The sequence below is a fragment of the Melanotaenia boesemani genome, chromosome 14 (genome assembly GCF_017639745.1).
Source record: "Melanotaenia boesemani isolate fMelBoe1 chromosome 14, fMelBoe1.pri, whole genome shotgun sequence".
NCBI lineage: Eukaryota > Metazoa > Chordata > Actinopteri > Atheriniformes > Melanotaeniidae > Melanotaenia > Melanotaenia boesemani.
The window spans coordinates 20,690,483-20,716,431 of NC_055695.1; the positions used below are offsets into that span (position 1 = coordinate 20,690,483).

At 37.5% G+C, this 25,949-nt stretch overlaps 2 protein-coding genes across 2 annotated transcripts in view; one reads left to right on the plus strand and one right to left on the minus strand.

Annotated features, from left to right (window-relative positions):
- Nucleotides 1-12,532, plus strand: part of si:ch1073-396h14.1 (disintegrin and metalloproteinase domain-containing protein 10) — a 35,079-nt gene extending 22,547 nt beyond the window's left edge. Inside the window, exons 9-15 of the mRNA XM_042005965.1 lie at nucleotides 567-730; nucleotides 5,041-5,212; nucleotides 5,349-5,493; nucleotides 5,765-5,948; nucleotides 8,016-8,115; nucleotides 8,403-8,623; nucleotides 11,206-12,532. Of these exons, the coding sequence (XP_041861899.1) occupies nucleotides 567-730; nucleotides 5,041-5,212; nucleotides 5,349-5,493; nucleotides 5,765-5,948; nucleotides 8,016-8,115; nucleotides 8,403-8,623; nucleotides 11,206-11,310 (1,091 nt within the window). The 3' untranslated portion in view covers nucleotides 11,311-12,532. The remainder of the gene's footprint in view (nucleotides 1-566; nucleotides 731-5,040; nucleotides 5,213-5,348; nucleotides 5,494-5,764; nucleotides 5,949-8,015; nucleotides 8,116-8,402; nucleotides 8,624-11,205) is intronic.
- A 2,789-nt stretch (nucleotides 12,533-15,321) lies between these two features.
- On the minus strand, nucleotides 15,322-21,636 carry LOC121652884 (lipoprotein lipase). The gene is made up of 10 exons (XM_042005966.1): nucleotides 21,396-21,636; nucleotides 20,426-20,622; nucleotides 20,144-20,323; nucleotides 19,396-19,507; nucleotides 19,059-19,292; nucleotides 18,354-18,596; nucleotides 17,990-18,110; nucleotides 17,499-17,717; nucleotides 17,173-17,274; nucleotides 15,322-17,087 (listed from the first exon to the last, which is right to left on the minus strand). The coding sequence occupies exons 1-10, from the start codon at nucleotides 21,493-21,495 to the stop codon at nucleotides 17,060-17,062; spliced, it is 1,536 nt and encodes a 511-aa protein (XP_041861900.1). The 5' UTR covers nucleotides 21,496-21,636; the 3' UTR covers nucleotides 15,322-17,059.
- Nucleotides 21,637-25,949: the final 4,313 nt, after the last annotated feature.

Here is a 25,949-nt window from a genome sequence, read left to right on the forward strand (position 1 = left end):
TGTCACAGCTCAGCCGTCCATCCATGTGAATGTGGCCAGCTGTTTGTAACTATAGGAGAGGTTTTCAGGGTCGTTATGGAAACTCAGAAACAAAGAATACCATTGGAGGCCAAATAGCTCAGCAGGCTTTGATGTGAAATGTAGGGTCTACTGGACAATCGATGCACACCACCCCAAACCAGGGGCCTCTACAGATGATAACGCCAACATTGTTGATTTAAGGGATTTCCAGTAGCACAAGGACAACCACTTATGCAACGTGTTGCACTGCAAATAATGTATGTGTACTTTTTAGGTCATCAGCTCAATCACCTCGGTAGAGTCTCCATTGACAATGCAGTTGTACTTGTGTGCTTTCACGAGGCATATATGCACTTTTCACTGCAAGCCATAAAAAAACTGCAAGCCACAAACTGCAGCCTGGTCTGTTTACTTTGCCCTTTCTGTCTGTGCATTTTCCCAATAAACCATACAAGCTGGCCTACTCTCACCCTGGTGTGTCTTTTCTCTAATATGACCCCAATGAAAACCAGACTCCATGTTATTTCTTCTTCTCTCTATTTCAGGTAACTGGGGAGGGATCTGTTCACAGCAAACCACCCTCCGTAATGGCCGTAACTCCACCCTGAATACAGGCCTGGTAACAATTCAGAACTACGGACAGTTCCTCCCCCCTCAACATGTCCAACTGACCATGGCACATGAGCTGGGCCACAGTCTGGGGTCTCCGGTTAGTCTCCCTCTTATACACTCATTATGAACACCTGCCAGATACTAAGACATTTACTCAGTCCACACAATCTTTCCCTATACAGTAACAAGGTGGTTACGTCCATACAACTGTAATAAAGTAAAAAATGTACAATAGGTAGCAATTTATTATTAGTAGGAATATTTTAACATCAAGCTTTCTTTCATATTCTTGAATAATACTTTATCTAGTTACTTACTGATTACTCTGATGCTTGTTGTGGAAACTAGGATATCTTTGACCAACCCCAGTGTTCAAGCTCACAAACCCCCTGTGCATGATTAACATGGTAAAACCTGCTACCATCTCCATATGAGTGTCACTAGTGGATGACACAGTAAAGGTCTCCATGAAAACGCTGCAAGAACTGATTTGCATCATTCAGCACAACTTTGAGCCTGTGTGTGTTTAAGCTGCTCTTGTGCACTACACCTGATACTAAAAGAAAATCAATATTTTGTCTTTTTTTTTTTTTTTTTTTGGTGGTGAAGTACCAAATGTGTCCATGTTTGCTGAAGTAGTGATTATTTACAAAACCACAAAAACAATGTTGAAAAACTAACTTAGGACTCAGGGTTACTATAGGCTTTGTACTAAGTGATGACGCAGCATGATAAAAACATGTGATTTAGAATTATCAGAGATAATTTCTCCCAGGTTTTACATGAATTTTTGTACCACACTGGAGCAAATTGTCTGTGAATGATTCACTGAAGTGCCCACAGAGAACAGAACAATCTGTGATGTCTCTCACGTACAGATGTTCTGTTTATTTTTATATGTAAGCCCTTTTCACCACTGATAACAGTACACAGATTATTTAGTGTTCATTACTTTCTCTTTTTGGTTGTCTTTGAGTTTCCTGTTTTTATTTTGTAGTTTATTTCCTTCTGTATTATATTCTGTTTTTCTTCCGTTCTCTACACATCTGGCTTCACTTGCTAATTTGCTTCACCTGCTCCTCATTTAATTTTGCTCTCCTTAGTGTATATTTACCACTTTTTTTGATTCTTTTGATCATTGACAGATCATTTCCCAGTGTCTTCCTCATTTTCCTTGTTGCTTGTGTAAAAGTTAGGTTTTTTACTTTTTGTTTTTCCTGCCTGTGCAGCCCCTTTGTTATCTTGATTAAACCTTTGTTCCCTACGTCCACATGCCTCCTGTGTCTCAGCCTGCATTTTGGGTCCTGTTTCCTCCATGGACTGACAGGCAGATTTCAGCTGCACTTTGATGCATTAGTAGACAAAAGGGAGGAATGGGCTGTGATGCAGAAAAACCTTGACTAGTGGTCTGCATTGCTCAAAGTTTTTGCAAAGTAAAAGACGGAAATTTGGACAATGAATTCTTCTAAAGAATTAATAAGTCAGCCTCAGATATGATGCTCTGTGCAGGTTGTGTGCTAATTGGTTGAAATGGAGTTGTAAAAAGCTGGAAAAACTACATGACATTTTAAAACAAAGAATGTAAGGCACATAAAAACAATAAAGAGCAAAAAGTTACAAGTGGAAAGTTTTAACAATAACTGCTCTTGACAAGCTTAATTATTATTAAACCTTTGTTTCTCTCTGAATCATAGCAGTTTTTTTTCCACTACATCAGAAATGTCCAGCTCCAGTCCTTGAGGGCCACAATCCTGTAGGTTTTAGATGTCTCTCTGATCCAGCACACCTGATTCAAATTAAATGGCTCTCCTCCACAGCTTGTTGTCAGGTTCTGCCCAAGCATGTAAATCCATTAATCTGATTCAGGTGTGCTGCAGCAGGAAACATCCAAAACCTTCATGACAGCAGCTCTACAGGACTGACTTTAGACACCCCTTCACTACATCATTCTTTTCTATAGCTAAAGAACCGATAATGACAATAGTAGTTCATATTAGCCTAGACTGATTTACACGTTTTTGCTGCAAGCACCAAGAGCATAGTATGTGATCAGCATGTTAGATGGGAGCTAACAGAGCTTTGTGAAACAGCAATGCAGAGCAGATGCAGCAAATGTTCCCTTAGGCAGGATAGACATTAAGCTTTAATGTTTAGTTTTTGAAAATCAAAGCTACAACCAGTCACAAGTTTAAACAAGTAATCAGAAAGTTTGACTGTGTGGCCTTTTGGTTTGGATCTGACTTGTGAAGTCCCCAAAATGCAATTGAAACAGAACCATGCTCAAAGATTTACGCTTCAGTTAATTTGCTGATCAGGTGGAAGATAAACTGAGGTGAAAAGCATGCTCTTCGTATTCAGCCTTTGCAGAATGGAAACTCTTAATCATGTTGGGAATGAAACTAAACCCTGCAGCATTTAGACTGCTACAAAAAGAACCGTCTACAGCAGGTGTTCAGTCACTTTTTTAAACCATGTTGCCCTCCTCATGCTTTAGTGTTTCTTGGCTCCCAGATAGATCTTTATTTATTAAGCATGATTTTGCCCTGTAGATGAAAAGAAAAAAAACATCAACTTCTTTCATTTACAGGTGAAATAAAAAAGAATTCTAAGCTGACTGAACATAAAATAAAATCGAATAGAGTAGGCTTTTTTGTCTTAATATGGAGTCTGGTAGAAAGAAATTGTGGGAGCTACTGTGCAAAAGATTGTTTATATCATTTTAGATTGGTCAATTTACGACTTTAAAAAGATCAGTAGATATTAAATTCATTAGCCTCTCCTACTGCTATCGGGTGTGAAGCAGGGCTACTGCCTCCGACTGGGTCACCAGTGTCTTACAGGGTTACTTAACACAATGAGGGTCGACCCAAAATGAGTAATATGGCCTCTATAGAGTGCCAAGAAACACAAGAGAAATAATTTAACACAAAACCAAGTTTACAACTTTGATGAATGGTATTTGAAAAAGGAGAACAATGCTGCATCCGTGTTTTTAGAGCTTGAAAAAAGCAACGAGGATGTCTCAGTGGTTCTTGCTTTGATTTAAAATATTCATTTTTAAATCTGTCTTTTTGAAGCCAGCTGATTATACTAATGAATTGTGCTCCGTAATAGTGTTTTTTTTTTGTTTGTTTTGTTTTATTTTTTTTTGTTGTTGTTTTGTTATTTTTCCTTGTGGTTTTATTTTTAATTTTATTTAATGTAAGTTTTGCCACAATATTCTGAGCACATTAAAAATGAAAAATAATTAAAAAAAAAAATGACATGAACGGCATAATTTTCACAACACAAAATGCAGAAATATTTAAACATGTTTTTTCCCATAAGCCAAAATATGTTAATATGTCTTTTTTTTTATATGTTTGTGGGGTTTTTTTTACCTCCAAACTGAACTGAGGTTAAATATTTGTGGTAAGCAGATCTGTTGAAACATTACTGATGTTCAAAAAGTAAACAGGATGTGCAGAAAATCTACAACTTTAACACATTATGGAAATTCAGTCTTCCATACGGCTAGCTTTGCTTATGCTTTTCATCATTTTCATAATTAATAAAAAAGGGTGTATGTGGGAAACTGTCATTAGTTTTGATGTAAATGTGTGTGGCCTCATGAACGGAGATTCCACAAATTAGCAGAGGAAGAAGAATTGGACAGTAAAGTGGAGTTATAATTCAAGTGGGCGGTACTGCTGTGGTGTTGTACCACGTGATAAAGAAATCTCAACGGACACGAAAGCAAATGCCCCATTTTTAAGAAAAATTACCTACAGCTGCTGTATCAATTTGCCCCACCATACTCAGAGCTGAAGATGACAGATGAAGTGAGGGGCAATAAAAGCGTTTCTTACAACATCCATCACACTAAGCAAAACAAGATGCAGAAACACCCACTTTGAGGCTTGTTCCCTCAGCATGTGTCCATGTTCATTTTAAATCTATGCATGGATTTCTTGGGGTCTGACACTTGGAGAGGATGAGTTTTACCAAATGTTACACAAAAACAGCAGGAGGAGCTCCTTTTTATGTCCTCGGTTTCCCACATCTGGAATACAACATTCCTCTGGTTTTTCAGGGACATCAACTTCCAGTTAAATCCTTTGACTGCTTAGAATTTGTTAGTGTTTTGAAAACATAAGAAGATAGCTTAAAACTGACTTATCTTTCACATGGGGTGTCTCCATGTCCAGCTGAAATGACTTTTCTCAACACTCGATGACCCACAACAGTCTACTGAGATCAGCAATAAAGTGTGTTAAATCCCCTATCTGTGATAAAGATTATAACAAATGGCTTTAGCTTGGTTAGATCATTTGTTTTCCCCTGCTGTTCCTCTCAGCTGCTGAGGATAGATCTATAAATTCATAATGAAAAAAAAGCACCATATCTACCATTTTATCTTTGTTTCAGCACGATGAGGGCTCTAACTGTGGGAACATGGGGTCTGCTGGTGGTAAAGGACGGTACCTGATGTTCCCTCACGCCACAGATGAGGTGCGTGAAAACAACGATAAGTTCTCGCCCTGCAGCATCGAACACATTAGCAAGATCCTGAGGCTAAAGAAGGATAACTGCTTTGTGGGTGAGGGACAAACATCAGATATTGTCTGTCTGCATCTGGTCTACACAGTTTACACTGCACATTTAGTCACTGTAAATAAAGATCATGGTTTTCAGGGTGTTTATTTAATTTAATGTGTTTAACTCACTTTAACCAGTCAGCGATCAGCCCATCTGTGGAAACCAGATTGTTGAGGAAGGTGAGGAGTGTGATGTTGGTCACAATGACACAGATCTGTGCTGCTTCAGCGCTAAAGAGCCTGTAGAAGTCCAGTGTCGTCTCAAGCCTGGTAAAATCTGCAGGTACTATGAATAGAAAATTTGCACATAAATATAGTGTACAAACTGATTTCCGTATCAGATAATTTTCAGTTTGGACATGCTCTGGCATTTACTGCCTTGTTATAATCACCACACTGTTATCAATCTTTAATCTGAGATATTAGTGTGATTGTTTACATTCTGTCCTCCAGGTGTGTTTTTTTGTTGTTGATGTTGTTTATGTGTGGTTTGCATGGATATTTCTCACCCTGACTGTATGTGTATTATGTCTTTTCTCTTGTCCATCCATCAGTCCCAGTCAGGGCCTGTGTTGTGGTCAGAACTGTGAATTTAAGCCAGCGGGTCAGATGTGTGACGAGGAGACAGACTGTCAGAAAGAAAGCGTGTGTTCAGGTCTCGCCCCGTCCTGCCCCGAGCCAAATGCCAAGGAAAACCTCACCATCTGCAGCCAGGGCACGCGTGTCTGTCTGAACGGGGTGAGGCACACACACACACACACACACACACACACACTCATCCGCCTTACCAAACTGTGACTCAACACATTTTCCCTGTTACCCAACAAGATAAAGTTTGCAAGTGTGCAGCAATCCTACAAAGCTTAAAAAAAGGAATGCAGTTGACAAATCAGTCTCACCAGTGTTATTCTGCTCACTTAAATTACATCCCCTGATTATCATCAGCAGATTTCTGTGTATTTGAGTGTTTAAATGAGCTTTAATGCATGTCGAAAGTCAGGGAAACTCAAGGTACTACAACAAATGACAGAAGACAGCCGCGTAAATTAAGATTTCTTGGTGAGAACTTTCAGGATTTTTTTTTATAAATTCACTATTTGTTTGTAAAGTAATGCATAAAGTACTATTAACCTAAATTTTAAGTACTTAATTAAAGATCTGCCAATTTTTTAAAATCACAACTCTTATGATGAAAATAAAAATGACTAAAGTTATTAAATATTAGAAAAACTACAAAGCAGTGAAATAATCCAAACACAGAATGTTCTCAGCTATTGGCCATCAATTCTGTAGGCAGATTTCCATCTTCTATACATGCTCAAGCTGTTTAAGTCTGCAGGAGTTCTTTTTACAATGTCAGAATTTGGCTCTTGTTTTCGGTTGTCAGTGGAATTTGGGTAAAGACTCACTGTTGATCTGTTTAAAACAGCCTTTTCGGTCATTCTTTCATACTTTTGGATGTCTGCCTGAGATTAACGTCCTACTGAAAGAGCCAAAGCTTTAATCAAAACCATAGTTTCCTGACCCTAACACATTTGTCTCCACATTGTCTTGGTAATATTTCAATTTAATCATTTGTTTGACACAATTTGCACCTCCAGCACCAGAGACAGTAAACAGTCCCACATCATGATATAGCCTCCACCATGCTTTGCTTTATGTAGGCTCTTTTTTATTTGTTTTTTGTAAGGTTTTCATTTTATCAACAAATGAATGCTCCTCTTAAATTTAATCTCTTTATTGGATATTATCTTGGAAGGAAATATTTGTAAATGTTTTGCATGTAAATACTTCTCCTTTTTCCTTTCTTTTTCCCCCTTCTTCCCAAATCAGTGTTGCAGGTCAGCATTCAGCTCTTTAGATCTTTTCTCTTACAATTATTGTGGTATTGTTTGCTAAATTATTGTGTGTAATTATAGTTTTTGCATGTCATGTTTTATTTAGAGGCAGTTCCTGTTTATTTCTAGTCTGAAATAGAAGTCAGACCACTTCCTGTTTGGGTATCAATTAGTATGAATTTACAATTGTCTGAAGTTCATCAGATGACTCATCAAGCTCATTTGTATTTATAAACAAATGTATTATTGCAACACGGAATAACTGGGATTTAATTTTTTTGAATCCAGTTGTGACTCCAAACAAATCCATCTTGATGGTTTTCCTCCACCATTAAATACACTGAGCTCTGTGCAGGAGAGGAGGGGAAATTTGTTCCAGCTGTGGCTGTTGCTTCATCATATGTTCTGGTTATGTTTTTATCCAGATGTGCTAACTGCACTGAAATCTGATGAAACAATTTATGAAAAGAAATATAATACCTGGAAAAAGCTTTTGGGGGGTTTGACAAATGGTGTAATTAAAGAAATTAGAACCAGAAATTGTGTCAAACAGAGTATGGTTGTTTTTTTATGTATTTTATTATTATTATTATATTTTTATGTATATGTATATCCTGATTTTCATTTGCTATTTTTCACATTGCTTCTTTAACTGAATCATATAAACAGAGTTTCTCAAACATGTTAAACTTGGAAGCTATCTGATCTTTTAAAAATCCATGAATGATTATTCACATCACAAAGTGCTGATCAAAGAGTAAAAAATATTTCCAACAGTCTTTGTAAATTTGTCAAATACTTGCTATGGGCAATAGCTGTTTTTCTTTCTTTAAAACTTGAAAGATAAAACAGACTTAAAGAGTTTGCTGTATTTCCTGTATGCCTCCTTCTTTTATCCAGTCTTTCCTGTCTTATCTTCACTTCTGAAGAAGACCTTTTCTAAATAAGAGTCTGGTTTTCTATGCAGGTCTGTGCCGAGTCTGTGTGTGCAAAGTATCGCCTGCAGCAGTGTGACTGTCTAGGAGACTCCATGAAAGAAAAATGCCACATGTGCTGCCAGCAGCCAGGTAACCACAAGCCCATGTGTTCTCATGTTTACACAAATTTGTTTTCCCCAGAAATCAGCATAAGTTATTTGCACGAATGTTACCCCTCTGTCATGTTGTTTTCTGTAAGAGATTCAATTTACTGCTTGTTTTACTGATCAGCGGTTTGTCAAACTTTACAAATGGACTTCTAGCGGTCAATTTATTGAGTTGCACATCTTACTGAATAATGTGTGCATATGGAGTATACTGGCATGTACGACTGTATACAGTAACTAAAGCAGTTTGACTTTGTGCATCTATCACAGATAAACCTGAGACGTGTGCCAGCACCACCTCCTCTGTACTGTCTGATCACTTCCAGAGAAAAGCATTTCCCCTAGTGAGTGGAGCTCCTTGCTCAAGGAACCAAGGATATTGTGACAAATTCCATGTCTGTCGCCTCCTGGATGCAGATGGCCCCATCGCCAGACTGAAGAACTCTTTTCTACATTTGGATGATTTTGATGACATGGGAGAGTGGATGAAGGTGGTTTCTTCTTATTTGTCATAAGATAACAGCGTGAATAAAATGATGAAGGATGACAAACGTAAAGTGAACTGCTAGCATGTCATGTTACAACTCGAAATAAGAAGAACTGCTAAGACTGGCCCAATTTACTTGAAGGAGTTATAAAGTCACCCTCAGTTTATTGAAACCTCTCAAATGGTTTACAGATTAAAAATTGGCTTTTTATTGGATGTTTGGTGTAGCTCCATAATTTAGGCCTATGTTTATTGGATTATCATATATTTAGTAGATGGAAGGAAAGATAAGGAAGCATAGTTTTTGTATTCAGTTTGGTGAATTGCTGTATAAATTAATTCAGTCAGTTAAAATATTAATATTGGAATTTCGGTTGCAAATTATGGTTAAAATAAAACTTTTCTTTAGTAATTTCAACTTTGCAGCAGAACTGCAGCATGCAACTTTTAAGCATCCGATTTGTTAACATGCAGTGGTGAATAGAAGAAAAGAGAGGGATTAGAGCAAAGAACCTGAGCTCCTATTGAGTTTCAACCAGTTCATTATTTTTGCCCACCTGGAAACACTAACAATAAATATGCAATAGTCTGAAATGTGTGAAAAACACAACATGAATGCAGAATTATAAACAATAGAGTAGATTAAAGTTAGATTTCCAAATTTCTAACACTCCAAAACTGTTCTGACCAAAACAGTCACGAGAAATGCAGTTTGATTATTTCCCTTTAAAAGGACAACAAAATAATCATAATTGCAATAAAAATGCCACACACAAAAAATAAATCAACACTATGGGTTGTTTCACTGAACCAAGTAAAAAAAAAATCCCAAACCATGACATTTGTTTTACTTAACTAAATCATCTTGATTCCTAAACCTAACCAAATAGTTTTAGTACCTTAACCTGACGAGGAAACTGTTGCATAACTCTAACCATGCAGCTATGATGTGTAAACTGGCAATAGCAAGTAAAAGATAAGAAGAGAAAAAGCAGCTGTTGCACCATGGTCTCTAAATCAGTTCCTACAGTTTACCATGTTTGCAGTCTGCCTTCAATTCAAAGAAGAAAAAAACACTGATTACAATTGACTGGCAGGAAAATGATTTTTGTAGATGACATACTGTGTATAAACAATCTGTTTATACTCAGTTAAAAGCTGTGCAGCAGCTCAGCCACAAAGCTGTCTACCAACCATTTGGATTCAGTGCAGAGTCGCTTGCTTCAAGCCACAAATGAAACAAGCGGCTAATTCTGTCTGACTAGGCACCATTTTATTTGAACTCCAAAGAGGCCAGAACCAAGATTTTGAAGTGGGAGTAAGTTGTATTTCTTTTTAAATTTGCCCACAATTATACAAGCCTCTTTTTAATCTGCATGTTATTTTATATATTTTGGCTAATTGTGCATGATAATGCCCCTCAAAGTGGTAATGTACTCCCTAATACTTGCATCATGTTAGCACTAACTGATGTTCTTTATTCACATAATATGCAATAGAATACCAGTTATATATCGTTAAGATTTCAGTAGTTTTTCATGCATTAACTTCAGTGTTTTGTCCCTTAGCCAGCTATAAAATTAGACTAAAGCAGTCAACTATAAGGACAATTTTTATTTTTGTTTGTAATTCCTCTGAGTGTTTAACTGCCTGTGTTGATGTTCAGTTAGTCTTCAGTGTTTAACTGGTAAAAGCCTATGAGGTTCAGATCTTCATGACAGCGAGGAGAATCAGGAATGCACATTTGGGTATAAGAGCACAGCATGGTTTTCATTTCACTGGAGATGGAAATGACCTATCTCTCCCAGAGCTCTTGTGATTAAATAAAACAGTGTCACTGGCTCATTTTAAATAGGATTGTTGTGGAATTAATTTAATATTAAGTAGGAATTTTTTATGCTATGCCTTAAATATTCAACTATGCCTTTAAAAATAGCTTAAAACTTGTCTTTAAGTTGACAAGGCAACACCAGTCAATGTCTAAGCATTAACATATAGTTGAAATTATGTCTGTTTGCTTCTGCTCTGTGGGAGCGGACTTCATATCAATTATATATTTGTGATACCTCTGTGGTTTTAAAAATAACTTGCAGAGTACATAGTTTGCTTTGGTTGAGTTTTTCAATGACACATGAGAATAAAGCAGCGCAAGTTAAACCAAGAATGTGACACCAATAACACCAGACTATTTATATCCATGTCTAAAACCAAGTTAAACTTCTTCCCTACTTACTTGTAGTTTGTTGATCCTGGAAGTATTTTACACTATAATTACCTGATCTAGAAATGTTTAAATCAACAGGAAAATTAATGATTTGATCATTGTTTCATTTTGTCAAACAAAAATCATCAAAGTTGTGACTCACATTCATTTTTGCAAGCTTTTTTGTTGCTATTTCGTATTCAATCATGTAGGTTTTAGTAATTTATCTCATTCTATGGCTATCCTTCTCTAGCCAGCCCCCAAAAACACCAAGATCCAATCTGATCAGCTTATAAGATGATAAAAACATTATGCTCACATACTGCAGTAATCATGTTACCTTATAAGGAATGCTAAACATAATAGTCATTTTTTCTCTGCAGGCTCATTGGTGGGTCATCCTGCTGGTGATACTGGTGCTGTCTGGAGTGATGGGTTGCACCGTCTGCCTGTGTGGCCGTACCCTCAACACCCGTGATTTGGACTGAGCCTTGACCTGTGATCCCAGCCACCTATATGAGTCACACTAATTAATTTAGACATCTTTCTGGGGGGTTTTGAAGCATCAAAGACACATTCATGAGATGTTTGTGGACAAGCATGACAGTTTGTGATCTGCAAGTGGCCTCAGAGGACATTTAAAGATCTGCTGAATGCATCTCATTCTTGATATTTTTGTACTCCATTATAGAGCTGCACTTGCTTTTCCCTGGGCGACTGCACTGTTTAACCTGTTATACATGTGTTATGGAAAAAGTTGGTGCCAATTGTGGACTGGTTCCCCTCAGAAAAGCCACATAGGGTGGCACTTCATTGCTGGCAAAGTAATGCCACCTGTTGCTGCAAATACTGTGATGAAAGACGTCTCTTTTCGGTGATGATCCTTGGATAGGACCTCTGGAGTTACTGCTACCAATTGCATGTTTACACCATATCATGTGATAATAAATATGTTTGGAATCTCAGGAAATAACTGTTTACCAGATATTTGTCACAGTCTAAAGGTTTCGCTATGACCCATGTTTGTTCTAATACTGACCTTGTCTTTTGGATTTTCTTGTTCTATATTTGAGCTTTATTATCCAGTTTATTTTAAAATAATTTCTTGTTTTTCTTTTCTTTTCTATATTTTCCCTTCTACTTCTTCTTTGATTAGCCTTTAACTTGAAATATTTTGAGGTGAAGTCAGGAAGATTAGCTGAAAGAAGTGTTGCAGTTTCAATCATCACTCTTCTTATTTGACTACCACCAGATCTTCTGTTAACCCTCCAACACCATGGAATGCTGAAGATATTGATGAGACATTTAAGACTGGTGTTACTATTGGGGTTGATTTATTTGGATTATGGAAAAGACTTTTTGCAGCTGATAATTACTTTTTGATGAAAACTTTTGGCTCATAGGCTCTCCTGGAATCATGCTAACAGAATACTTCTTCATGATGGTAAGTGTTGGTTCTGTCTCTGGATCTTTTGCCAGAGTATGAAGCCAGAGTCAGGGTCAGTGCCAGAGCCTACTTCACCAGTCCCAGGCCCTACAATGGTCCCATCTGTCACTGAGTCAGCTGGTAACCTGCCTGTCTGGACTTCCCAGCAGCACTGACTTGGCAAGACAAGGCATGGCAAGCTTATTTGTACAGCACATTTCATGGACAAGACAATTAAAATTGCTTTACATAAAACATTAAAAGCATTGCAGCACGGTGTAGAGGAAACATTAAAGTAGATTAAAAAACTTAAATAAAATAAAATAAAAATTTAGCTGTGAGGAATTAACAATGGTTTTGATTTTAAACTGCTGAGAGTTTCAGCAGCTCTGCAGTTTTCTGGGAGTTTGTTTTATATGTGAGGAGCATAAAAGCTGAATGCTGCCTCTATATGTTTAGTTCTGACTCTGGAAACGAAAAAGTAGATTTGACCCTGATGACCCTTAGGGATCTGGTTGGTTCATAACTAACCAGAAGATCCTGAATGTATTTTGGTCCTAAACCATTCAGGTCTTCAGAAATTAACAGCAGGATTTTGAATTCAATTCTTTGACAGACAGGAAGCCAGTGTAAAGATCTGAGGACTGGAGTTTTATGATCTGTTTTCTTGATCTTAGTGGAAACTCGAGCAGCAGCGTTCTGGACTAATTGCAGTTGTCTGCTGGACTTTTTAGGGAGACCTGTAAGGACAGTATTACAGTAGCCCAGTCTACTAAAGATAAATGCATGGACTAGTTTTCCTAAATCCTGTCGTCAGTCATCAGTCCTTAAAATGTTCTTTAAGTGATAATAGGCTGACTTCACAACTGTCTTAATGCAACTGCTAAAATTCAGATCTGAGTCCATGACGACTCCCAGATTTCTTGCTTGGTTGTTGGTTTTGAACTTTGCTGTTTAAGGCTGAGAGATGATTTTGAACGTTTCTTCCTTGGCTCCAGAAATTTCAGTTTTGTCTTCATTTAACTAAGAAATGTTCTGGCTCATCAAAGCATTTAATCACTGTTTGGACTATAGTCTCTTAGTGAAATGGTTATGTAGATTTGTGTGTCATCAGCATAGTAGTGGTAACATATTTTGTTTTTCATAGTTTGAGCAAGTGGAAGCATGTAGACTTTAAACAGCAGTGGCCTCAGAATGGAGCCTTGAGGAACTCCACAGGTTATTTTTGCTCAGTTCTAGTTACATATAGACACAAAGTCCCTGTTTGTTTGGTTTTTTTGTTGTTTTTTAAGCCAATTAATTGCAGTGCTAGAAAAGCCTGCATTTGACACGGTCTAGTAAAATGTTATGGTTGACTGTGTCAAATGAGGTCACTAAGCTCCAGTAGTAGCAGGAGGACTGAAATGTTATCTTTGTCATTAAAGACCTTAACTAGAGCAGTCTTACAGCAGTCAAAACCCTGAATGGTCAACATCAAAACTGTTATTTTGTGTCAGGAAGTTGTTTATTGTTTAAAGACAGCTTTATCTATAACCTTACTAAGAAAGGGGAGGTAGCTGCTCATGAGTGACGAGTCTAAGTTGTTCTTTTTCAGGAATGGCTTGAGGGTCAGAGGAAAGACACCTTAAAGGAGAGACATATTTACAATCTGTAAAATATCTGAAGCCATGCATCCTGAAACATTCTTGAAAAACCTTGTTGGCAGGATATCAAGACAGTAAGTGTTGGATTTCAGATGGCAAATGATCTCATCCAGGTTTTTTAAAGAGACTGGAAAAAAATGTGTCCTGGTGTTTATGTCTCCTCTGAGTGGACACAGTGATGACATGTGTCCTGCCCCTGGCTGGGGAGCACTGAACAATTGCCTGATTTTCCTAATTTTATCAGTAAAGAAAGAAGCAAACTCTTTGCAGGCCCAGTTGGCTAGAAGTTCCAGGGTTACTCACGCAGGAAGATTAGTTAGTCTGTCAATAGTAACAAAGGCAAGGTAAATTTATTTGTATTGCACATTTCATGTACAAGACAATTTAAAGTGCTTTACATAAAACATTAGAGCAGGATGCAGAAAGCAATACAAGTGCATTAAAAAAACAAAGATTAAAAGAAATAAAATTAATTAAATAAAAACTAAAAGAAAAAGCTCAAATAAAATAAATAAAATGCAAGAAAAAAAAGATCCAGTGTGGGGAAAGACAGTATTAAAACATGATCAAGTTTAAAGATTCCACTTGAGTTGTTGGGTTGTAATACACTGCAGTAGAGCCTTCATCCTGTTTTGAGGAATCTGGGTCAACTGCAAGTTTGGCTAAGAGGCCCTGGTCTAGTCCCCCCTAAAGGAGTTCTAGTCTTTTGCACACAGTCACATCCTCTTGAACTCTTCATCCTTGTGGCCATCTTCCTGAACTATACTGTGTGTCTGTCTAGCTCCCAATTTTCAGTTTGTTCCGGTGTTTGCATTTCTGTTTTTCAACTGCATCAGCTTTTTTTTTTAATATATGAATCATTTTATTTTTTCTGTTTTTCTTGGTAAGAAATAAATGTATCCTTCTTTAGCCTCCTTCTGCTTTCCTCTATTACCATGGATTTTGGTCTACCATAAAACCTAAACCTAGACAGTATTTTAGAAGAAAATATGTAGTTTACAAGCTATATTTATAGACTGAGAATTAGCAAGAAATTATACAATATGATACATTATAAAGATATAACTTCTTTTAGCTTTTGATCTTTTAGAAAAAAACAAAGTGTGGAGAGTCTACCACTGTCTGTGCAGCTAAGTCAACACTAATGCCTGATTTAATCTCTCTCCAGGTCACCTTGACATGGTCAGCCAAATGCACTGGCGTCACAACTGCAAGGACATCTTATTTAGGGTAATCTGAGCATTTCTTGCCCTTTTATATCAGAAACAGTTGTGTAAAAACTTAAGCTGTAACTGTTTGGATCAAACACAAATTTTGTTCTGATAATAAAGGGAAAAATACATCACGGTGGTGAATGTGATGACTATTGTGAACATATTCTATTTCCACTGATACAATCTTTCAACAAATGACTCAGGCTGAGCTCTCACTTGGCAAATTTGGTTTTTATTAAAGAATTTACACAGTATAGTGACAAACTATTTACAAATATGTACAAAGAATTACAGAAATGCACATTTTACAGATTACATTTATCCAGATGTAAAAATATATAACTATAACAGTGCATCTTCTTATTAGAAACTGTTATATGTATGATATTTACATAATTAACTGTACAAATAACATAGCAATCTTTTCCCTGTTTTCAAAGAAAAAGTAAAACATTTTCAGTTTCTAAAATCACAATGATTACAGTACCGATCTCTGTAGAGCTGAGAATTACATATAGCTCAAAGAACTGGAAATGTAATTATGACTAAATGAGAATTAAAACAATAGCATTTTAAACAGCACAACACAGTGAAAACATTGACATCCACTGTGACGTATGACTATGACACTATGACATACCTCATGCTGAGCATCACATGCTCATAAAAAGTAGACACATTATTAGAAGTATGCCTGGCACTTCTTTGAGGTGCGAGAAGTAACGTGTCAATAGCAGTACAAACAATGCAAAATAATTCAAAACAAGAGCTTTTTCTGTTTGGGTTACATCAGTAAAAGTCACAGAGTTCGTTTGATTACATTAACAACAAACACTGAGGAGAAAATCTGTAAGAAAAGCGTAAAGTTAAGAAAAGATCAGCTTAGATCAGCTGTTTACAGTAAGGCACACTGATAGAGGTCTCACAGTCATGTACAGTGCTGAGAGCCACAGTGGTGAATGCTCAGTTATGTTAACAGGAAACTAAAAACACCTGATGATATACACCTTAACGCTATTTCCCCCTTTCTTTGGGGTGGGAGTCTTCAAACCATTGTTTTCACTGTGGTACCTTTATAAATTAAATTTAACGAGGTATTTCATCAGATGATATTAAAGCACCTCCAGAACAAGACGCGGTAAATCCAGTCATCGGGCATCTAAGGTGTTATTGGAATACACAACACTTACGTGTCTTAATTTTAAAATATATCCTTTGCTTACATTAACTATTGCCCACATTATTCTAGCATAAAGGAAGACTTTTTTAAAGTGCCCCTGCTTCGTTCTAATGTAAAAACCTAGATGCAGATAACACTCATTTCATGATTTGGTTTTATCAGTCAATGCAAATCCTCCCTGATTCATCTCCCCTCAAACATGACCCCGTTTTCAGTATAACAAGAAGACATTAGCCTTCTCTGCAAGTGGTTAATTCAACATGGATGACAAGTCCATAAGACATCTGTTCTATATTTCATCATGCAAAGATGACAATATGAGCAGGAAGAATAAGACATGATGAATATTTAAAAGAAAGAGATTACTTTTGAAACTAAACTAAAATCTTGTCTAAATAGAGGTGGTTTATGTTTTAAAGAACCATTTTAAAATGAAAACATATCACTGTGTATGTAGCCTGACTTGACTTTGATCATATTAATCTATTTTGGACAAAAACAAAAAAAAAAGTTGCTCCAAAATGAATTACATTTACTTTTAGCACAACAATAAAGTTACAGTTACATGTGATAAAAACATCTTTTTTGTTGTTCTTATAAAATAATGGACAATATTCACATACATATTGTTTTAAATAACATACATACTTCTATAACTATATACAAAGTGCTAAAGGTTTTATATATCTGATAAATATACAGGATTGTAAATGGTATAAATTATCAGATAAGTGCTAAATTGGACAAAAAACAGTAACGAACAGTGTCTTTTCTTCATGGTGAGTGGCTTTTCAGAGTTAACCTGCAGAAAAAGCCAAGTTTATAGTTACTTTTGCAGCTTTAACAGTGATGTCATGATAACATAGCAGATCCAGAAGCTAACTCACCTCTTTCGTTTTGGGTTCACCCTCCATGCATCCATACACTTAACAAATGTGACCTCCTGAGTTAAATCATGAACATCTGGGTTTTTTATACAAAACACCATCCTGTAGGAGAAGTTAATGAAAGAATGTTTATTTAAATTAGTCCTTGATATATCAGTTTAACAAGAGGAAGAAGGCGGAAGGTTCAACTAGTCTGTGTAAGTGGCTCTTTAAGCAAGATGACAACGAATTGCTAACATGCTAACAATAGTAATAACTTGCATACTAGCTGAACTACCTCGACGAAAGCAATTTTCACACCTTTATATAAATAACTTTTAACTTACTTTTGTTGCGTCTCGCCGGCTCTGATGCGGATTTTGTGAACCTCCATGTTAGCGCTGTCTGAGTCACCAGACCACCAAGAGGAAACCATTTTCAGCAGGTTGGAGGCTGACCAGCTCTTAGTCTCTTCCCACTTAAACTTCAACGTCAGCAGGTCACCAATATCTTTTTCTGTCACCAGCAGGAAGGAATGTGTTTTATTTGTCGTGAGTCTCTCCTTTCTGCCAGAAAAAAACAGAGAAATGTCACCGTATACCTTACTCAGTAAGTGTTTTATTCAGCTCAGGCTTGTAAAGTAGGCACCATAAAACTTAATATAAGGGGGATATTACCACATATAGTAAACGGCCCACTTTGCTATGTGTGCGGTTATATCTTTATTGTTTCTGTCTCTAGCTACTGTGCAGCAGTTATAAAACAACTCGTAACTTACAAGATGCAAAGTCACAGTGCCATAAATCTCTTTGAGAAAGGGTTTAAGCTGTTCACTCACAACTTGAGCTCCAGGTTTTCAGCCTCTCCTTTGGTTCCATACAGTGAGACAGTAAGTGATGGCTCCATCTCTGATGTATTCACTTTACTGGAGAAGTGGATCTTCAACTGATAGTGGTAAACTGGAACAAGAGCCACGATATGCATCAGTTAGGTTATCCTAGCAAACCTGCTCTATATTTATTTTGTGGGTTAAGCTTTAAGTGATCTGACTTTTGCAATTAGAATCTGAAATGCCACTGAGCTCTCATTTGTAATCTTCTCCAAGCAACTTTTTTGGGGGAATACTCTTGTTTTTTAATACTATGAGCCCATGTTACCCTTTAAACATGAGTCATGAGTATAAACAGGGGTTATCCACTGACCTCTGAAGGGCATGGTGGCTCGTGTTTTGGTGTACAGCTGAACGTCGCGTGCCCTGCGGACCTTGCTGATGCCGTAGCCCACCGTGTTGCAGCGGCTCTTGCGGCAGCTCAGACACATGCCGCGGTCAAATATGTCGTTGCTGCCACATCTGTAGGCCATGGCCGCCTCCTGCTCATTCAGAAGTGAGTCAATGAACAGGTGGATGGAGCGCTCATGCTCACACTTAACTGCATCTGTGATAGCTGGGGAGGAACGGAGGGAGGGATGAATAAAGAAACGCCGCTTAAAGAACATGAAATAAAACACAAACAGGTCAGTTTGTTATATTTTCATTCCCTCGTTGATATCCCCACCTGTCAGCTAGAATGATAGAAAATTCCTGACCTTTCCTCAGCTATGTTTGGAGCTCTGCTTTTATTTTGAGACAGGTATGAATGACGTCATTGTGCAGCTGACTGTAACAATGTTCTCTGTTTTTACATTATGATAACAAAGGGCAAGTAGTTACATTGTTATTGAAGCTCCTGGACTGTGCACTGACATAAATGTAAGAAAGATGTACTGTAATCTTTTTGTAGCAAATACATGGTCTATATTGCCAATAAATGGTCTGATATTAGCTGTACTAGTTTTAAATTTCACAAATTATCCAAACACATCCTGACCATATTCAGAGATTCTGATTTATATTTCATAGACTTTACCAAATATGCCAAAGTTAGCAATCTTCTCTAGGGCCCCTCTGAGGTTGCAGCCCGGCTGAAAGCTGCCTCCGTTGGGATAAATGTCCACGTGGCCGACGGGTTGCTGGATCCCGATGCTGAGACCCAGGGAGCCACGTGTGAAGGTGTGGAGAACGTCAACAAAGTGAGCATCATCTGGAGAGAGGCGTCTGTGGGCATGCTCACCTTCAAAGTCAGGACCTGCTGGATCAAGACCTTCATACAGAGAAAAGGGGGCATGGATTAATCAAACACGATCAAACATGAATTAATTACCTAGTAAGAATCTTTAAGAATGAGCCTTAAAGTTTTTGATTACCAGTTATTCGCCCAACTTTATTGGTTGCATGGCTGCCAGCAAATCCTGCCACATGCGCTCCGAGGCTGTAGCCGATCAAGTGGAGGTTGTCAAGAGGCATGTTGGTGCTTTCCTTACAAATACAAGTTAAACAAAATAGGACAAATTATTATGTGAAAAACTTAAAGCTTGATCTTCATAAAGCAGCACGTCTTTTTTTGCTAAAAAGAACAGATTGTTTTCCACTTTAATCTCTGAGTGAGCTCAGAGATAAAATTATATCTTGATATTTTAGCTGCTTTTTTTGTAATTCAATACAAATGGAAGCGATTTGTTAGATCAGCATGTGAGATCTCTTCATATCTATTACTGACTCCTGAATTGAATCAAATATTAAATCATATCATGGTAGAAGCAGTAGAAGCAGCAAACATCAAACCGTTATCCACTGCATCGATATACCACTTGATTGTGATCAAACTTGTGATTTACCACCCTACAAATAACATGTTTCCCTTGAGCGCCACCTTAAATAATACATCTAGAATCAAACTAAGGATCACCGTTATGGCCATTAGCTGGTAAAAGCTAATGGCCATTACAGTGATAATGGTGATAACGGTGATCCTTATCCTTAACATGTCTGAGTATTATAGCTGCATGATATGCTGCCTTACCAGCAGTTACGAAGCTATATGTATTAAGGTTTCAAGGAAGGTTTCTTTATGTTTTGTGTAAATCAAGAGCAGTTATTACAGATTCCACTTACTTCAATCCAGTCGATGAAGCGAGCGATCTCCTGGCCCACAGATTTGGTGTTCTGAGCTGCGACCACATAATGGTTCTGTGCCGAGCTGAGCCAGTCCACCACGATGACGTTGGCCGTCCGCTCTCTCTCATATAACGCCGACACCAACTTCGGCATCCAGCTCTCGAACATACCACTCAGCTGTTGTAATAAGAATCAAAACACTGAACCTCAAAACAAAATCTTTATAATGACAATAGTAAGCTTCTGTGTCTCCTAATATGTCTGAAGCAAGGGGCTCACCGTCCATCCGTGGATAACCAGGAAGGTTTTGGATGTACTGTTGAAGGTGCAGGCCGCTAAGGTATCCGGATTGCCAGGAATGATGTAGCACAGGTCATCGTCAGGATGTGATGGTTTACGTAGGGAGAATTTGGCAACACTTGCATTACCGTCATCTTTGTGATCAAACAAGTCTTTCAGAGGATCAAGGAAATTACCTGAGAAAAAAAGACAAATAAATTAGTAGCACTGTTTTAAAGATTGTTTTTATTTAGAACAAATATGTACGGAGAGGAGTGAAGAAGGTATTCCTCTGTGTATTCATTGTTTGAATCAGATGTGTAAATTTTATCAAATGTTTATGCTGGTACGTCAGGGATACATAGCTAACTAACCTGACTAAATGACTGTAATGTAATATAAATGTAATGTAACCTCAAGACCCACAGAAAATGAGTTTCTACACTGGATTGGATTGAACCACAAGCACCTACAGGGGCTCCTGTTGGTCAAAAGTGAGCTGCACAGAGTCCAGGTTTTTTCCCAGCTTTGTTCCTGCTATCTCACTGACTATAATCTGTTTTAGTGGTCCTCATAGAGTCAGCTGACCCAACTCAACTGGGGGCTGCTGGTTTTCAGAGAGGGGCGGGATGGTGTAGTTAAGAAACACACAGAGATATACAAGGCTTCCATGGGGAAAGAGGCCATAAGGCAATGCACATAATTTTTTCCATTTTTGTGAATGGAAAATATGATTTCTGTCGCATTGAATAGAACTTAGTGAATGTTGAGAAGCACAGAAACAAGTTTAGCCGCAGAGGTCATCATATAGATAAACTTAAAGTTAGTGGCTGACTTCAAACTACACACATCCGCGCCGTGCAAGCGCCTGCGCGTGCATTTTATTCACATGAAATGCCCCTTATGTCCCAACGAAGCGCGGTAATGTGCGAGAGAGTAAAATGTGGATGAAGTTAAATAGGAAACTCACCAAAAATAGAATCAGCAAGCTCTTCTTCCAAGGACGTCACACGCTGCACAGCTGCATTCAACACCACGACGTACAAAAACCAAACTTTCCACGCTCTCATTTCTTTTAAAGCGTCTTCCCTTTAGAGAAAATGTATTAATACAACCAAACACGCGGCGCTGCACGACAGTGTATTTATTCCCTCTTAATCCAGACAGTTCTGCTGAGCGCACAGCGCTGTTATCTGAACCACCTTGAACCGAGTGCGTCTTAAATAGCGCCTGTGAACTTCTGACGAGCCATTGGCTGCTGACCTCCGGGCGGGGAATGGAAAAATGTGTGTAAAGTAAAGCATTAGGCTGCTTTATGAGGAGAGTTAACTCTGGTTGGCAAGATAAACTCTCATTATAACCGGTTAAGTGCAGCATTTATATGTATTTTTTTAATTTATTCAACGTTTCGACCACATAACAAGCCAAGCATGAGGAAATAATTGGGGTTGCATGCAGAGATTTTTACATCTTGTGACTGACACAGAACTGACAACTGAGCAGTTGTTTAAGTCATAAGGTTAGCTAATTTAACATTAATAAATTTGTTCCTTTAAGCTAAATTGTAGTGAAGCAAACCAATAAACCGATCATGCACACACTGATGTCTGAGTCAGAGCCCTTGGTAATGAAAATACTTATATAAAACACTTTTTATTAAGGATGATACATTATGCAAGATCATTAGAAACCATGATTGTTCTAAATTAATGTGTGTAATGTAACACAACCTGTTTGAGAATGTGCTTTTCTTAAAAGTTAATCTGAGGGAGAAAGTGGCAGAAGCATGGGCTGAATCAATAAATCAGTGAATAAAAGTATGACATGTTTAGGTTGTGATAGCTGAAGCACTGGAAGTTCTGGTTAGTTTTATGAGACACGGGCAGAGGCCTGCCATGTGTAGCAGATAAACTAATATACAGTGTGCCAGTTATCGCTGGCTCTACATGACATTATAGAGGCCTATGAAGGAAGTCTTGTAGGGGGCTATTAACTGTTCTTTGTCAGAGATCAGATACAAAGTTGAGATAATAATTTACATCAAGCAGAATTTAATGTTTTGAACTCCTGCAAGAATCATATATTCTCAGTTAACTTGTGTTGCCAATACTTACTGTCTTATGATCCCACATATTCCTCTTCCCTGTTAAAACATGGCAGATACATCGGATCAGTTTTGTCTGTTAACAGGTTTCTGAGCGGGACTGTTATTCCCCCAGGTCAGAGGAGTCTTAGCTGTCATGAAAACAATAATGATAATATATAACACAGAAAAATATATAGAAAGGCAAAGATTCAACTTAAAAGAGGTTTAAAATTAAAATATGTAAATTACCAGGAAAAGATTCAATGCTAACCAAGAGATCAGAAACATTTGCAAAAGACAAAACCAAAAACCACAATTAGCTGTCACATTACTATAAATAGACAAAAAGTTGAAATGAGACAAGATAGATAAAAGGCAAAAATATGCAGAATAAACTGAACCACAAAATGGTCAAAAGTAAGAAACAATCAACATGAGGCACAAAATTAACAAAACGTGAGTTAAAAAAACATGAAAAAAAATATAAATCATCAGTAACAAAGAGCAAAGTGATGCCATGGCAGTGTATATAAACAGTTTGCTCTTCGGGCTCAAATTTGCTTATCAAGTGAACCTTTTCATTTGTCATTTTACACTGTAAAAGTTACTTTTATAATATTAAATTAGATTAAAATAGGACAGAAAAGACTGGAAAGAGAAACAAAGTGGACTCAAACTGATGGGAAATAATGCAAAATATTTATGAGATTCAAATTGAAAAACAAATAATCGTAGGTGTATTTGTATAGTTTGTGGTAGTTTTTTGTTTGTTTATTTATTTGTTTCCTAGTGTCTTTCTCTGACAAGTCAGGGTCCCTTTATACATTGGTGCTTGGGGTGCTTGTTGTTTCATAATCCAGGCTTTAGACATGACTTTAGACACAAATCATAAAAGTAACACTACATTAGGCATATAGTGACATTTTTGGCAGTTTTTCATGGACAGAAATTATTTTCTGCACCTTTCTTCCATTGATAGAATAATTGTACACCAAAACTACATGTATGCAAAATTAATTAGGTGTAATGATACTTCAGAATCTTGTTTTATTATTTAAATTATTTAATCACTGAGAAGCTTAAAAACAATACAAGTCATAATACTTTTATAAATAGTGTTTACACTGATAAAATGGCAAGTATATAGTTCTATTTAGTGAAATAGTACATATTAGTAATGTGTTGTTAATAATGTCAAAATTAATTGCCTGGATTAAGCTCTTGAGTTTGTAGCTGGTAGTTACATCAAAGCAGCAGATTAAATGTCTTTTCACACATTAGTTCTTTATTGCCACAAGTTGAGCTTCTTAACACACACATAAAAAAGCCTAGGATTAAATAAATTGTAGCCTGTAGTTTGAGCTGATTTAATCTAACTTTTAACAAACAAAATATGTTGCAGCATTGGTGAGTCTTGTATGTGTCTCTTTAAGGATAAAACAAAAGTCTGTAATTCCAGCAAACTTAGGAGAGTTGTGTTTTTAAACTTTCTTGAGTTCATTTTCAGTGTCTAACCTTAAAAGACAGTTTTTCAAAGATTTGTTAAAATGAAACTTTGTGTATTAAAATGAAAAGTCCTTGGCAAGCTCGCAGTGAAACTAGCAATCACACCCTTCTATTACAGCAAATAGTCTGCATTACTTCAGAGCTTGTGACCTTTGACCTATTACAGGGAGCATTTCACCCTCCAGCTAGGCTGTGTAAAAGTGCAGTTACATGCCAGCTGAAGATTATGTACACATAGTGAAGAGAGGGATGGCTATGCAGCTGCTAATTTGGTGCCCAGAACACCAGCAAAGGATGCCAAGACAAACTGGGCAGGAGGCCCAGATGAGGTGATGGTTGAAGTGCTACAAGACTGTTGTTGTGAAGGTCATTTCAACACTGACGTTCTCGTGATTACACCTAAACCCTGTCTGCTATCAGGTGATAGTGTGAAAATTCCAGAAGAATCCCCAGTTAATACTGGGAGTTAATCTTAAACAGCAAGCTAAATTGTATTTAGATATAAATAATAATGAAACCCGCTGATGTAAATCTAGTAAGACACTTATGGTAATGCCATTAAAGTTATCTTAACATTAACAACTGATTTGAACATAAGAGTTGCAGCTGTTGTTAGTTACTTGTAGTAATTTTGGTCTTCTTAAGAATATTATTTTTCCAAGTCATTTTGGGGTTTTATTTAGGACAATGTGGCTCAAATAATATTTTTGGGCCAAATTAGTACATTACAACTTGGTCAGATTGCCATAAAATGTATTGACCACAGGAGGAAACTAGTTTTCTGTTGAGAAGATGTTTAAGAATAAATAAGTAAAAGTAAAAAAAAAAAAAAAAAAAAGAAACTATGACAGTGAAAAACCTTTCGGAATCATTTTTTTCAATGCTGATTAGAAAATGCTGATCAAATGTTTCAGTCCAGACTATGCCTTACCTTCACAGCAGAGATCATGCACATAATTTATGGTAACTTACTATAAAATTAAAAATATGCAGAAATATATAAACATGTCTGTGGTAAAAAGCATTGCACATAGTGGATTACAATAATATTATACCAACATACAGAAATATGATGGAATGTAGAAAGATGTCTGAGGTGGAATGGTTATCCTTGGATTTGAAACACTTGGGGTCACACGTGTGCATTTAAGATTCTGATCACCAGTGGGTAAAAACTGTTTTTGAGACGGGTTGTCTGGTATCTGTGACTTCTGTATTTTTTGCCAGGGTAGGAGGCAGAAGAGACCTTGGCCCTGATGTGAATGATCAGAGCAGATTTTCTGTGTTCTGCTAAGGCAGCGGGAGGTGGCAATGTCTTCCAGGGAGGACAGTCGATGATGGTCTGGGCTGCTTTGATCACTTGCTGCAACACTCTCATGTCTCCAGCTGAGCAGCTTGCGAAACACACCGTGATGCAGTACTTTAGGATGCTTTCAACTGTAGCCCTGTAGAAGGTCGTCAGCAGGCCGGCCTGCAGCCGCCACAGGGTTTTTTGACCACTGCAGATGTGTTGGTTGACCATATTAGGTAATCGGAAAGGTGCACCACCATGGACCTGAAGGAGGAAACCCTCTTTACGCAGGAGCAGCTGATCTGAAGTTGGGCATGGTTTCCTCCTTCCCTGCTGAAGTCTATGACCATCTCCTTGGTTTTGATGGTGTTCACCTTGAGGTTATTTGTGAAACACCATGCCTTAAACTTTCAGACCTCTTGCCTGTGTGCTGTCTCATCACTTCCTATGATCAAGCCCATGTTGTGTCATCAGTAAATTTGACAGTGATGTTTGGGAGGGGACACAGTTACTGTATGTGAGTAGAGGTCATACAGGAAGAGGCTTAACATGCAGTCCCTGGATGAGCCTATACTGAGTGTCAGGGTGGAAGGTCTAAGGGGTCCCACATTCACTGTTAGTGGACAGTCAATCAGGAAGTC

Coding starts and splice junctions, on each gene's coding strand:
- LOC121652884 (XM_042005966.1), bottom strand. CDS start 21,495: ATGAGAGCGTGGAAAGTTTGGTTTTTGTACGTCGTGGTGTTGAATGCA. Junction 19,293..19,395: donor TAAAGTTGGGCGAATAACTG/GTAATCAAAAAC, acceptor CTCTGTATGAAG/GTCTTGATCCAGCAGGTCCT. Junction 17,088..17,172: donor GTGAACCCAAAACGAAAGAG/GTGAGTTAGCTT, acceptor CTTTTTCTGCAG/GTTAACTCTGAAAAGCCACT.